At 41.7% G+C, this 12,376-nt stretch overlaps 1 protein-coding gene across 5 annotated transcripts in view; it reads left to right on the top strand.

Moving 5' to 3' along the window:
• Positions 1-12,376, top strand: part of SLC11A2 (solute carrier family 11 member 2) — a 445,949-nt gene that overhangs the window by 337,052 nt on the left and 96,521 nt on the right. For all 5 annotated transcript variants that reach the window (XR_015309911.1, XM_086965754.1, XM_086965745.1 and 2 more), the window contains 2 exons: positions 9,786-9,944; positions 10,378-10,464. Coding sequence is in view for 4 of the 5 variants with exons in the window: in XM_086965754.1 (XP_086821880.1) it covers positions 9,786-9,944; positions 10,378-10,464 (246 nt within the window). In the remaining variant the exon portion in view is untranslated. The remainder of the gene's footprint in view (positions 1-9,785; positions 9,945-10,377; positions 10,465-12,376) is intronic.

Genomic DNA, 12,376 nt, shown 5'->3' with positions numbered 1-12,376 from the left:
TCAAGCTGTTCAGCTGTTTTCTGGGGCCCTGGTCGACCGATTTATGGATTGGATTGAGTTTGCAGAAATTGGCGAAAGGGAAGATGCTGAGGGTTGAGTGGGATGGCTAAGGTACGTGGACAGCGTGACGATTAAGAGTGAGATTATCTCGGAAGTGTTAAGCGTTTGATCACTGTAAGAAGATGCGCAGATCTGGTCCTCCATGAGTGGTGTAACCACCTCGTGGGGCTGGGTGTGAACTAGAGCCATAGTCTACTGTAGTAACTGTGGTGTTTGTATGGGTTGAAGGGGGGGCTGGAGTCCTTTAAGTGCTGCGTTACTTCAGTAGAGAGCAGTGCCAATGTCTCTTAGAAAATGTTATTTTGTGTAGATTTTTCCTCTTGGCGACGCACTGACCATTGTGTCTGCCTCTGTCGATATGAGAGAGATTTGGACGCTGCGTTGGGTGGTAGTGGAGCATGACTTGTGCTTCTTTCCTGCTCTCCCCACTGGCCTGGGCGGGGCAGTCTCCTGGTTCACCCTGACCTCATTGCGCGGCAGCAAATCTCCCTCTAGCTTGCACTGCTTTTAGCATGATAGCTGGTGGTCTGGCGTTGGCTCCTTCCTTTATTAGTCTTCACCTTAATTTAATCCCACGTTATAACTGCCAATGGTGCTGTCTCTGCCAACCAGGCCTGGGGCTTGAGCTTAGTATCCGATCTATTGAGAAACTGGAGAGTATGTGCGAGGGGAAGATGGTGGAGATGATTGCGCTAGTGTCCCAGTTGTGCGGAGGCAGAACCGGGACCTCTCATTGTTGCTATTCCAAGGTATGTCCTCGCGGGGGAGACAAATAGCCTGAGGCTCTGTGTATGGCTATGGCTGGCTATGGCGAGTGGGGCTCCCTTGGCCTTTCATCCACCCACGAAGACACACAGTTTTTGCCTATGCTTGCTGTTATGTTACGGCATGCTGGTGACCTCTTAACGGAGCCAGGGTTACCACACAGGTAGATAACCAATATTAACCGGCTCCATCAGACCACTTCTTTATGCGAAATCAGGTGCCACCAGACTCTAAAGTTACCACCACTGCTCTTAAAATTGCTAACAGTCCGGCAACTGGCGATACGCCACCTCCTGAAAAAGAGAGTAAGTCTATTGAGCAGCGGGGAAAAGAGTAGCAGCCCAGGCAGCTAACCACTGGTGGATTGCTAAATTCCCAAGCCCTTCTAGCATGTTTTGATAGGGCTCATTGAGATGAGATGGGGGAGCTACTACAACATCTCCTTGAAGAACATTGTAGAAAATTGCAACACATAGTTGTAGAAGGTCGAGCCATCACTAATAGTTCCATCAGATGTGCCTTAGATGCAGCGGATACAGCTGCTAAAGGTATTAATACCAGCGTGCTCCTCAAAAGATATGCTTAGCTCAGATGTTCTAGCTTCAAGCCAGAGGTACAGCAGGCAGTTCTGAACATACCTTTTGATAAGGAACATCTTTTCAGCCCTCCGGTGGACACTACCTTCGATAAAATGAAGAAAAACACAGATACTGCTAAAATGATGGAAGCCTTACAAACTACTACACCTAGAGGCTCCTTCTGTAGCTCCAGTAACAGGGGAGGATATAAATCCACCAACTCAAATGCCTGTACTTCTCAACAAAAGCTGGGTCAATTCACCTACACCAAGGGGTATTTCAGAGTTTCCTTTAGAGGTGTAACAATAAAGGGAGGCGCAGGGGTGCCTCTGTATACAGAGCATCCTCTGCTGAAAAACAGTGACTGCCTAACCCTTTCCCCGACCACCTGATACATGTCGGGGGAAGACTAAAATCGTTTCATCCAGTTTGGCAATCCATCACCACAGAACAATGGGTACTAGCCATTATCCAACATGGTTACTATCTGGAGCTCATTGCCACACCACCCTACAACCCACCTCACACTCACAGGTTATCACAGGATAACCTAACACTTCTCAAACAAGAGGTACAAGCACTTCTTCTCAAAGAGGCCAGAGAACCAGTCCCCCATCAACAACAAGGCACAGAAGTATATTCTTTATACTTTCTGATTCCAAAAAAGGACGGGTTGGTAAGACCAATCTTAGATCTCCACCTCTTAATTACTACATCTTGCCAGTCTAAATGATGGCATTCTCCTTCTACAACAGGGCAACTTTATGGCCTTGCTGGACACAAAGGACGCTTACTTTCATATAACCATGCACCCTGCTCACCGCAAGTACCTCAGGTTTGTCATAGCAATACAACTCTACCAATTCAAAAGTCTTACATTTGGGGGGGACTGCTCCCCCCCCCCCCCCCCCCCCCCCCCCTCGAGTGTTTACAAAGTGCTTGGCAGTAGTTTTAGCACAACTAATGTGACAAAACGTTCACGTATTCCCATACCTGAATGATTGTCTCATAAAAGCCAGCACCCCCAACAATGTCTACAACACATCCAGGTAACAGTGGATCTATTCCAGTTTAGGGTTCCCAATCAATATCCCCAAATCTCACCTTCAGCCTCTTCAACTTCAACCATACTTGGGCGCAATCCTCAACACACAGTTAGGTTTAGCTTATCCCAATTCAGCTTGAATACAACATTTTCTAACTATTCTACCTCCATTCCAGCCAAACAAATACTCATTTCAGACTGTCGTGTGTCTACTAGGAATGACAGAATCTTGCATTATCATAGTTCCTCACAGACAACGCATGAGATCACTACAACAGTGTCTGTCCCCCGAGTGGTCTCAAACAAAGGGCCACCTCCAGGATATAGTGTTAATAGACCACCACACTCGCCTTTCTCTGCAATGGTGGAACTCTAACAATCTGTCAAAAGGGTGGCCTTTCTTAGACCCTGTACCCCACATCATTCTAACTACTAATGCTTTAGAGACTGGTTGGGGTGTACACCTAAAAGACTTGACATGTGGGATGGCAAACATCAATCTCTACACACCAACTACTTGGAACTTCACACAGTCTTCCTAGCACTGAAAGCTTTCCTTCATCATCTATCCCACAAGGTTGTCCTGGTCCGTATGGACAATATGACAGACATGTACCATCTAAAAAACAAGGGGGGGGGGGCACAGTCCTCTCAGCTGTCACACCTCACTCAGACCATATGGAAATGGACTCTGACCACCACATTCATCTGTTGGCGGAATATCTGCTGGGGAAAGACAACATTCTCACTGACACATCATCAGATCCATAAGCCCATAAGTGGGAACTACTCCCACAAGTCCTCATTCCCTACTATCAGAAGTCTGTGTGTGTGTGTGTGTGTGTGTGTGTGGGGGGGGGGGGGTCCACAAATCGATCTATTTGCCAAAGTCAAACGTAAAATTCTCAGATTTCGCCTCTAGGTACCCACTACCACTATCCAAAGGCAACACACTATGAAATAAGCAGGTCAGGGACATTTGCCTGCTCTTTCCACCTCCCCCTCTCATTCCATTTCTGGTTCGGAAACTATGGCAAACATCTCGCCATGATCCTTCAAGCTCTCACCTTGGCATGTCAACCCTGGTTCACAACACTACTAGGACTCTCAGTAGTCCCACACGAGAAGCTCCCTAACAGGCCAGACCTTCTCAAGGACAAATCAGACATCCGGAACCCAAGATGCTCAACCTAGCGATCTGGCTACTGAGATCAGAGAGTTTGGTTACTTAAACTTGACACCAGAATGTATGTACATTCTTAAACAAACACACAGATTCACAACTAGACCCCGTTATGCTGCAAAATCGATTTTTTTTTTTGCTACTGCCAACCTAAACAAATTAATCCTATGAAGGCCACAGTGCAGGAAATTATTTGCTACCTGCTTAATTTACAAAAATCCAATTTAGCAAACACTTCTGTTATATTGCATAATGCTGCAATAGCTGCTTATCTCCAAAATAAGAAGCATCTATCCCCCTTCAAAATGCCAGCCATTAAAGCGTTCATTTAAGAACTCAAACGAGTCATTCTTCCTTATTGTACTTACCAGACTCATGGGTCTTTCTTACCAGTTTACGTGGGTAGCCTCTCGTAGTTAATTTTTTGCAGAGGATTTCTGCTTCAGTGAAGAAGTCTGCTTTGTATTTGCAATTTCTCCTGATTCTCAGGAATTGTCCATAGGGCAATCCATCCCTCAGAGCCCTGGGGTGTGCACTATGGTATTGCAGGAGGGTATTACGTTCCGTAGGTTTTCGGAACAGTGTGGTGTACAGTTGGTTTTCTTCGCATTTAATAGTCACATCCAGGTAGTCAATTTGATGTCTATTATATGTCTATTATATGAGTAGGTGAATTTGAGGTCAGTTTGGTTGGTATTCAACCATAAGCAGAAATCATTTAGTGACTCTTCTGCACCCCTCCAGATCATGAGGACGTCATCGATGTATCGACCATTAAATGCGAAGAAAACCAACTGTACACCACACTGTTCCTCTGCAAAAAATTAACTACGAGAGGCTACCCACGTAAACTGGTAAGAAGGGCTATGAAAAGGGCCTGGTACACACACAGAGAATGTTTACTTGAACCTCAGCCAAAAAAAACTTTATCTAAGATCACATGTGTTACCACCTTTAATACAGCCAGCAACAAACTCACTAAAATGATTAAAAAACACTGGAATGTATTGGATCCCTTAGAATTGAACACCGGGCTCCCTCTGTTTTCATTTAAACGTGGTCTCAATCTAAAAGACCACCTGGTAAGAGCAGCCTCCAATCCAACAGCTAATAACACAATTGAAACTAGGTTGAACCTTGCACCAGTACTAGGGCATTTTAAGTGTAACAAGTGCATGGCATGCGAATTCACCACCAACACTAAAGTATTCGAGTATGGATGTATTAAGCACAATCTCAAATTTTTCACAAATTGCAATTCTAAGAATGTGATCTATTGTATTGAATGTCCATGCAAACTATTATACATCGGACAGACGACCCAACAGATAAAGACCAGAATATCCCAACACAGAAGCAGGATCCACTGGTGGAACACTACCGTGAACTGGGACATTCGGAAAATGAAATAAAATAGCAGGTTATTGATAAACTGATGCCCAATGCCAGAGGAGGCAATCAGCAAACAATACTAAACCGCCTGGAATGCAAATGGATTTTCCTGTGTAAAACAATCGAAAATGGTCTTAACTCCCTCGATGAATGGAACATGTGCACCTGAGTCGGACTCAATGGACATTACCATGGCAAACTGTCACGTGTACCCATTAAGCAATGTACACAAACTAATGTACATCTACTTGCCAATGCCAAAGGTTTGTTCTACAAAACAAATATTGTTCCCAGTATTGTAATAATTGTGTATTTAATATTCCTGTTTACTCCTATTTAATTCCTGTACAAAATTGGCGTTTTTCAAGCAGTTTTCAGCTCAGGACTCCTAAAGCATTGCGTGTTTAGCCTTCCCACGCATGTATTCAGCTGCTACACTAATCAGAAGCGCATGCTCAGAGTAAGCCCTACCGCGCATGCTCAGCCCAGACACGCTTCCCGACCTGCGCGCGCACTATCCCCGACACGCTTTTAATGGAGTCCGGGACGCTCACTTAATTGTGAGCTGCTGTAAAGAGGTACTCGGACCCCTTCCTGCCGCACCGACCTGCAACAAGTAAGTAAGTGAATCGCCAACCCCCCGGCCTTTCTTTCGCCATGCTGGCTCTAATAGATTTGTACTCGCCACGCACTGACCGGTAACCTTCTTTCAGTTTCAGGCGCCCCTTCAACCATAGCAACGAATGCGCTGTGTGAACCCACATTATTTGCGTAAGTGTATCGTCGATAACGTGGCCATAACCACCACAATTTTTAACTAAACTAAAGCATGCCCTGACCATTGATGATGTTTTTCAGTTTCAGGCACTTTTCCCTACCATAGCGACGTATGCGCTTTTGGCAGCAATTCTGATTATGTTTTGACCTAAATTTCTGTAAGTAAATACCCCCTCTTCCCTCTAACTATGGCTAGTAATACACCTAGAGTCCTAATAACTTTTAATTCTCTCTCTTATTTAATAGTCCAAGTAGGATTTTTCCTACATAGAAGTGAACAATCGCCACTTGAAATCCCTAATAAAAGCCTGGAATCTAACCAATTTTATGTAAGTCTTTGGATTAATAAGCATTTATGGTTACTCCTTAGTCCCTCATTTCGCTAAGGTCCACTAAATGATTACAGCTACTGAGCCCAACCCATGCTTATTAAATTACCCACAGATTCCTTGAAAAGCTGCGACATCCGCCCAGCTGTATTGCACGAATGACCATCCTTGCCCTCTCCACTGGCAAGGTATATAATGTTTTTTAATTATAATAGTCAATTCTTTTGGATGCATGCACGCATAACTTAAGCCTGAACAAACGCCGCGCACCTGGGTGAGATTAAATCATCTGCCCCCGAACTAGTCCATCTCACAAAAAATGCATGCATAGAAAATTGAACATGTGCATGCTTGGGAATACAATCCTTTTTAATTTTAAATTTCTCCGGGAGCACCAAAACAATGTCAGATCCAAACATGTAGGAAAACATATAAGATAGAGAGTATAATTGAATTTTCTGTAGTTTCAGGAGGCTCAACTGTCCTGATGAAGATCTAAAACAATATAGATCGAAACGCCGTCGACCTACCCAAGGAATTTCACTTGTACCATTGTATATAATTGTTGTGTGTTTTTATCCTTGTTGTGTGTGACAGTTCGTTCACTTTGATCACCTATGTCACGTCCTGCACCGTACTATTCACCTGAGCAGCTGCAATACAGTGTATATATATTTTTATATATTGTTATGAGAAAAGAGTAAAAATAAAAAACTCCAATTTTTTCCTACTTCCAATGCTCCCTAGCAACTTATTAAATACTCGCTAACACCCTCTGTTTTCTTTAAAGGACCGCATAAGGCCTACTCCGAACCACTGTTCTATAAAATTATCATTCTACCCCAGGTTCTACTGTATGGGGTTCCCTTGTATATAACAAACATCGAGCTCCAGGCCTTAACCTTTATTTCAAATGCATACAGGTTCCCCACACTAAAGCTACATTTCTACCCAAAGAAATCTCTCGCTTTCCTCTCAACCAAACCATTGAGCTTCCAGTTATTTTTTCCAAGGCCTGATTATGTAGCAGAAAGAGCGCTTCATATCATAGATGTAAAAAGATCACTCATTGTCGACATAGATAGAACACAAACCTTCAGGAAAACAAAACAATGGTTTGTAGCCTTTTCTCCACCTCATAAAGTGACCCTATATCCAAATCGGGCATAGTCATATGGATAGTTAAATGCATTCAAACTTGCTACATTAAAGCCAAAAGACCTTTATCTGTAACTCTCAGAGCACATTCAACACGTAAAAAAGGAGCAACTATGCCATTTTTAGGAAATATTCCCAAAGCTGACATTTGTAAAGCAGCTACATGGTCTACACCACATAAATGTACTAAACTCTGTTGTGTGGATGTTTTAGCACTGCAACAAGCCAATGTAGGTCAGGCAGTGCTACGCACTGTTTTTCAGACTACTGCAACTCCCACACATTAACCACTGCTTCGATCGAGGGAATGCTTTACAGTGTATGCAGAGCATGTGCATCTACAGCCACGCAGCGCTTCGAACGGATTAGGTTACCCTGTAAGCATCTGTTCTTGTCATGTAGTGCTGTAGATTCCCATGCGCCCTCCCTCCTCCCCATACGCTAGTGGTCATTTTAGTTACTTTTCATACCTCTCTGATACATTTACATTTAACATGGACAGCTTTATTATTCCACTCTTCTTACACTCCTTTCCCACCCGCCTCCGGGGAAAATATTCTAATAAAGGAGTCCATGCCCATGCGCAATATCACTAGAGGAGGAGTATCTGTACCTTGTGATTCGAAAGACCTCTTCGAAGAAAAACAACTTACACTGCTCCGAACCCAACACTTGATGGCAGGAGTATGCAGAGCAGGTGAATCTTCAGCACTATATGCCACAAACAGATGCTTACAGGGTAAGTTACATAATCCATTTGCAAGCCCAGTGATTAAAATATTTTATGAAAAGAGGAGATAAAACTGTCAGCCATCACTGCCTCTGCATATATTGAATGCAAACATTGTATTAGCTCGTGTGATGGAGGCACTCGATTGAATGCAAAACGGTAAGTTGCCCATAAATGAAGATGATCAACCAAGAACCGTAGAAGGAATTGATGGGATTTAACATTGTGCACCTACCCTAACTGACAAGTTTCAGGGAATGAGATAGGTTGTCTTTATCTCCTTATCACTTGAACCGTTGCTAATTCAAAATTATGAATCCTTTTGAAAAGTTAGCATAGGACTGCTCCTAAATCACACATACCAACCGTAAAAAGGTTTTTCTTTTAATGATGTATTGTTTTTTCATATCATAGTTGGAAGCAGATTGCAATCTTGTACTTCCCCGGAAAAATATGTCTAGTAGATCACAGTTAGTTCCACAATTAAGAACATTTAGAACACCCAAAAATTCTGCTCTTTGTAAGCCATCATTTCTTTACCCTTGAGCGAAACACTCCTGTGACAGCAAGAGAACAATTTGTGTTTTTATACCCTGACAATGTTAGTGCTAAGCTTATCGGCCATATTGAATTCATGCTCTTGACATGCCCATCCTGGATTTAGGTGCTCCACTCATCACAGGAACCAAGAAATTTGATCACATCACCCTGATTCTAAGTGAACATCATTTGCTTTCACTTGAAATTAGAATATAATTTAAAATATTCTGTAACACCCATGAAGCATTCCACATTGCATCGCCTGACTACTTGAAGAAGAAAAATATGAGCAGCAAATGCCAACTTTTCCTAGAAATCCTCAAAATGAGAAAAAGTAAAACCCTCAGCAAAGCTTTCTCCTGTCTAGCACCAAACCTTTGTATTTTTCTCCCAGACTATTTCCTAATTGCACTCCTTCCAGAAAGAGCTAAAGGCTCTCCTCTTCAGAGTCCATAATAAAGATTAAAAGTATTACATAGTATTTGATGCTGTAGGAGCTCCAGCTGTGTCAAGCTGTGGTTGCGTGCCCCATTTGAAGGTAGCTGTACTCTCGTGATTCCAAACGAGTAGCACGGGCTGGCTCTGCCGCTGAATAACAAGACTCTCGGGTCCTTCTGCGACAGGGCCGCTGATTTCAAATGGCGAGGCCACTGAGATCCAGCGACCCTGGGAGATAAAAAATGGATAGATCACCTGCTACTGATTTTTACCACTTTGGATGCCTGGCCAGGTGAACCAAAAACATACTTTGCATCAAGGATTGTTTCTCTTTGCTGTTCAGAAACACATCACTGTTTTGGATTTTGTTTCTGAAAAGCATGAACATGGTTTGCTTTGCATCCAACTGTACTGAAACTGCATTTCTCATTATAGTGGATGCACTCTTTGTACACGTCATGCAGGTATGAATCCCTTAATAGGTTGTGCTGTCTTCCATCATGAAGTAGAGATGAGAAGCTCTGCTGATTCTGCCGATGCTTTAAATAAGACTGACTTATTCTCCTTTTACCTCTATACTACATTTTCACTATCTTGTACCAATAATTAATTGTTGCATTTTTTTTCTTGCAAAGCATTCCGCTACCATGTGGCCAGTTCCACTCCACCTTCTAACTTTAACAGGATAATAAATGTACCCATTATATATCCTATTGAAAGAAAATTGTGAACACTGTTATTTTTTAAGCTTTTAAATCACTCCTCCTTAAAACAATGTTTTGCTTTTCAGTCAAGAGATGTGAATCGAGCGAGTAAGAAGGATGTCACAGAAGCCAACAAGTACTACTTCATTGAGTCGACTATTGCTTTATTTATATCTTTCCTTATCAACGTCTTTGTTGTCTCGGTGTTTGCTGAAGCATTTTATGGCAAGACCAATGAGCAAGTGGTACGTTTTCCCTTTGTTCTTTAAATGCATTCTTACAGTATTCTAGTTAGGACACAAAGCCTTGTCCTGCCTCTTACACCGCTCCCATTCTATTGTCCAGTTTTCTTGCCCTAAATGTTCAAACAACTGCCTCTTTCGGGTCCTCCTTTGGATATTTTTAATACATTTGTACCATTTTTTCAAAAGTGATTGATGCTGCATGCTCTTATTTACATCTGTGAGAGTCTAAAAGAATGGCTCTTAGAACAAATGCTGTGTTTTTTACAGAATAATAGAAAGATGAAAAAAACATCATCTTGCAAGAGTTTGAAGATGTAATAGTACATAAGTAATGCAAATGCATTTACTGGAGCCTTCTTATTGTGGTCTGTGCAGGACTTTGTTTGAATTTTCTAATTACACACCTGCTCTTTTTCTTTTTTCTTTTCTCTAGTATGAGGTTTGTTATAATGCCAGCAGTCCATATTCAGATTTGTTTTTTAACAAAACTGGTCAGCTCGAGGTTGATATTTACAAAGGGGTAAGTAAGTGTATTTTCCTAATGTTTATAATTGCATTTTAGCTCCTTATGTTTTAAAATTGGAAAGATCCAGGTGCATATTTATCACTAATTCTTAACTGTTAAAAAGGCTATCAGAGTCCAGTATTAGCTGACAACGATGCACACTTTTTTCATTGTGTGCTCATACCCTTGCTTGAAAACTGTGTTTGGAATGATATTTATATCATAGTAGTGGGTAAAGCTTTTAATGTTTCCAGATACATGCAAGCGTTGGTCTGTGATGAGGCACACCTGTTTCTCAAAGTTTAAAAAAAATAAACAACCAGTCAAGGTTTGAAATGATGACAGCATCAATTGCATGAGGAAACTAATCTGTTGCATTTACATGCAGCTTTTATTTTATTCATTTTATTTACTTTTATGTTTTTATAAAGTGTTCATTCACCCAAGGGTATCATGCTCTAAGTCAAAAAATGACTATGGAGGCACACTAAAGAACTGTACATGGTCACCAACGGCAAGATATCTATTCCACTGACCTAAGTAGCCAGGTTTTCATTACTTCTCTGACTTTTAAGAGATGTGTTTCTTTCCTAAGCTCCAGTGAAAGTGCAACTTGAGTGCAAGGACTAAGAATGCAGTGCGTCCTAAGTTATCACGTTTAAACATGGCAACATCCAACAGCACCGTTCAGTTGATTGCCTAATTCTGTGGGGATGTTATGGGACAGTACAATCTTGTAATGAACTTGATTTACCTATATAAACAGTTTTATGGGCAAGGCAAAGTGTTTTGAATTTTCCTCTCTGCTGCTGGAATCCAATGAAGTTTCTTTAAGCCTGCCTAAATAGTAATACATAAAATCTATGAATACATCTTACATTCAAGTAAAAATAGTAATAGCTTAATAGAGGTAATAAGATTGATAACATTAGGTTACACAAGATTAAAAGAACGTAAAAAGCAGATATGAAAAATGAAAGGGAAAGAAAAGAAGATAAGGAAAATGAGGCAAGCTGGAGCCAGAGTAAGGGGGGGGGGGGCGGAGACAAAGGGTAAGAAAATAGGAAGGAGAAGAATATAAAAGAATGAATTGAATAATAGAATTATTTACATTAGAAGAGACGGTTGAGTTGGAATCATCATTAATTTCAGTTTCCAAAAAGGGAGACCAAGTTTGAAGAAAAAGGTCAACTTGGTTCTGGAGATTGTAGATTGTGCGCTCATGTAGGGCCGTCTGCATCATTGCCACCAACCATTCTTCCTGAGAGGGCGGAGATGGCGACTTCCAGTGGCGTAAAATGCAAATCTTGGCTGTAGCTAATGCAGTGTGAAGAAGACAAAGTTGTGGCTTAGAAAGTGTTGGAAAACCACGGAAATCATGTACAATAATGGTGGCAGATGTAAGTGGTAAAGATAATGACATTGTAGAGTTCAGGGTTTTGCCAACGAAGGTCCAAAATGACCTAGTTTGTGGACATTCACAAATGATATGGGCTATGTCACAACCAGGATTAGAACATCTCCAGCAAGCAGTGTGCGATAGTAGACCAGCCTTATGTAATTTAAGCGGTGACCAGTGCCAATCATGAAGAATTTTAAAGATGCAGAATTTAAGCCACGCTTCACTAACTCCATTGTGTAGCCCTTCTAGTATTTGGTCCCATTCAGAAGTTTTATATGAAATGGATACATTTGATTGCCATTTATTCCGAAGAGTATGGGAAAGAGGCTGTGAAAAAAGTGGGAGCAGAAAGGTTTTTAGAAAGATCAGAGGTCACACCCTTAAACTTCCCCCATAAAAGAAGATAACAAAATATTGGAGAAACCTGAAGCAACCAGGGGAGGGATCCCAAGTGTTTCTTCAGACATTGTTGAAGTTGAGAGTATTTAGAGGAGTGTTGTATTGGAAGATTAAATTCCTCGCAAA

The sequence above is a fragment of the Lissotriton vulgaris genome, chromosome 1_1 (assembly GCF_964263255.1).
Source record: "Lissotriton vulgaris chromosome 1_1, aLisVul1.2, whole genome shotgun sequence".
NCBI classification, from domain to species: Eukaryota; Metazoa; Chordata; class Amphibia; order Caudata; family Salamandridae; genus Lissotriton; species Lissotriton vulgaris.
This window is presented reverse-complemented; position numbering and strand designations above follow the sequence as displayed.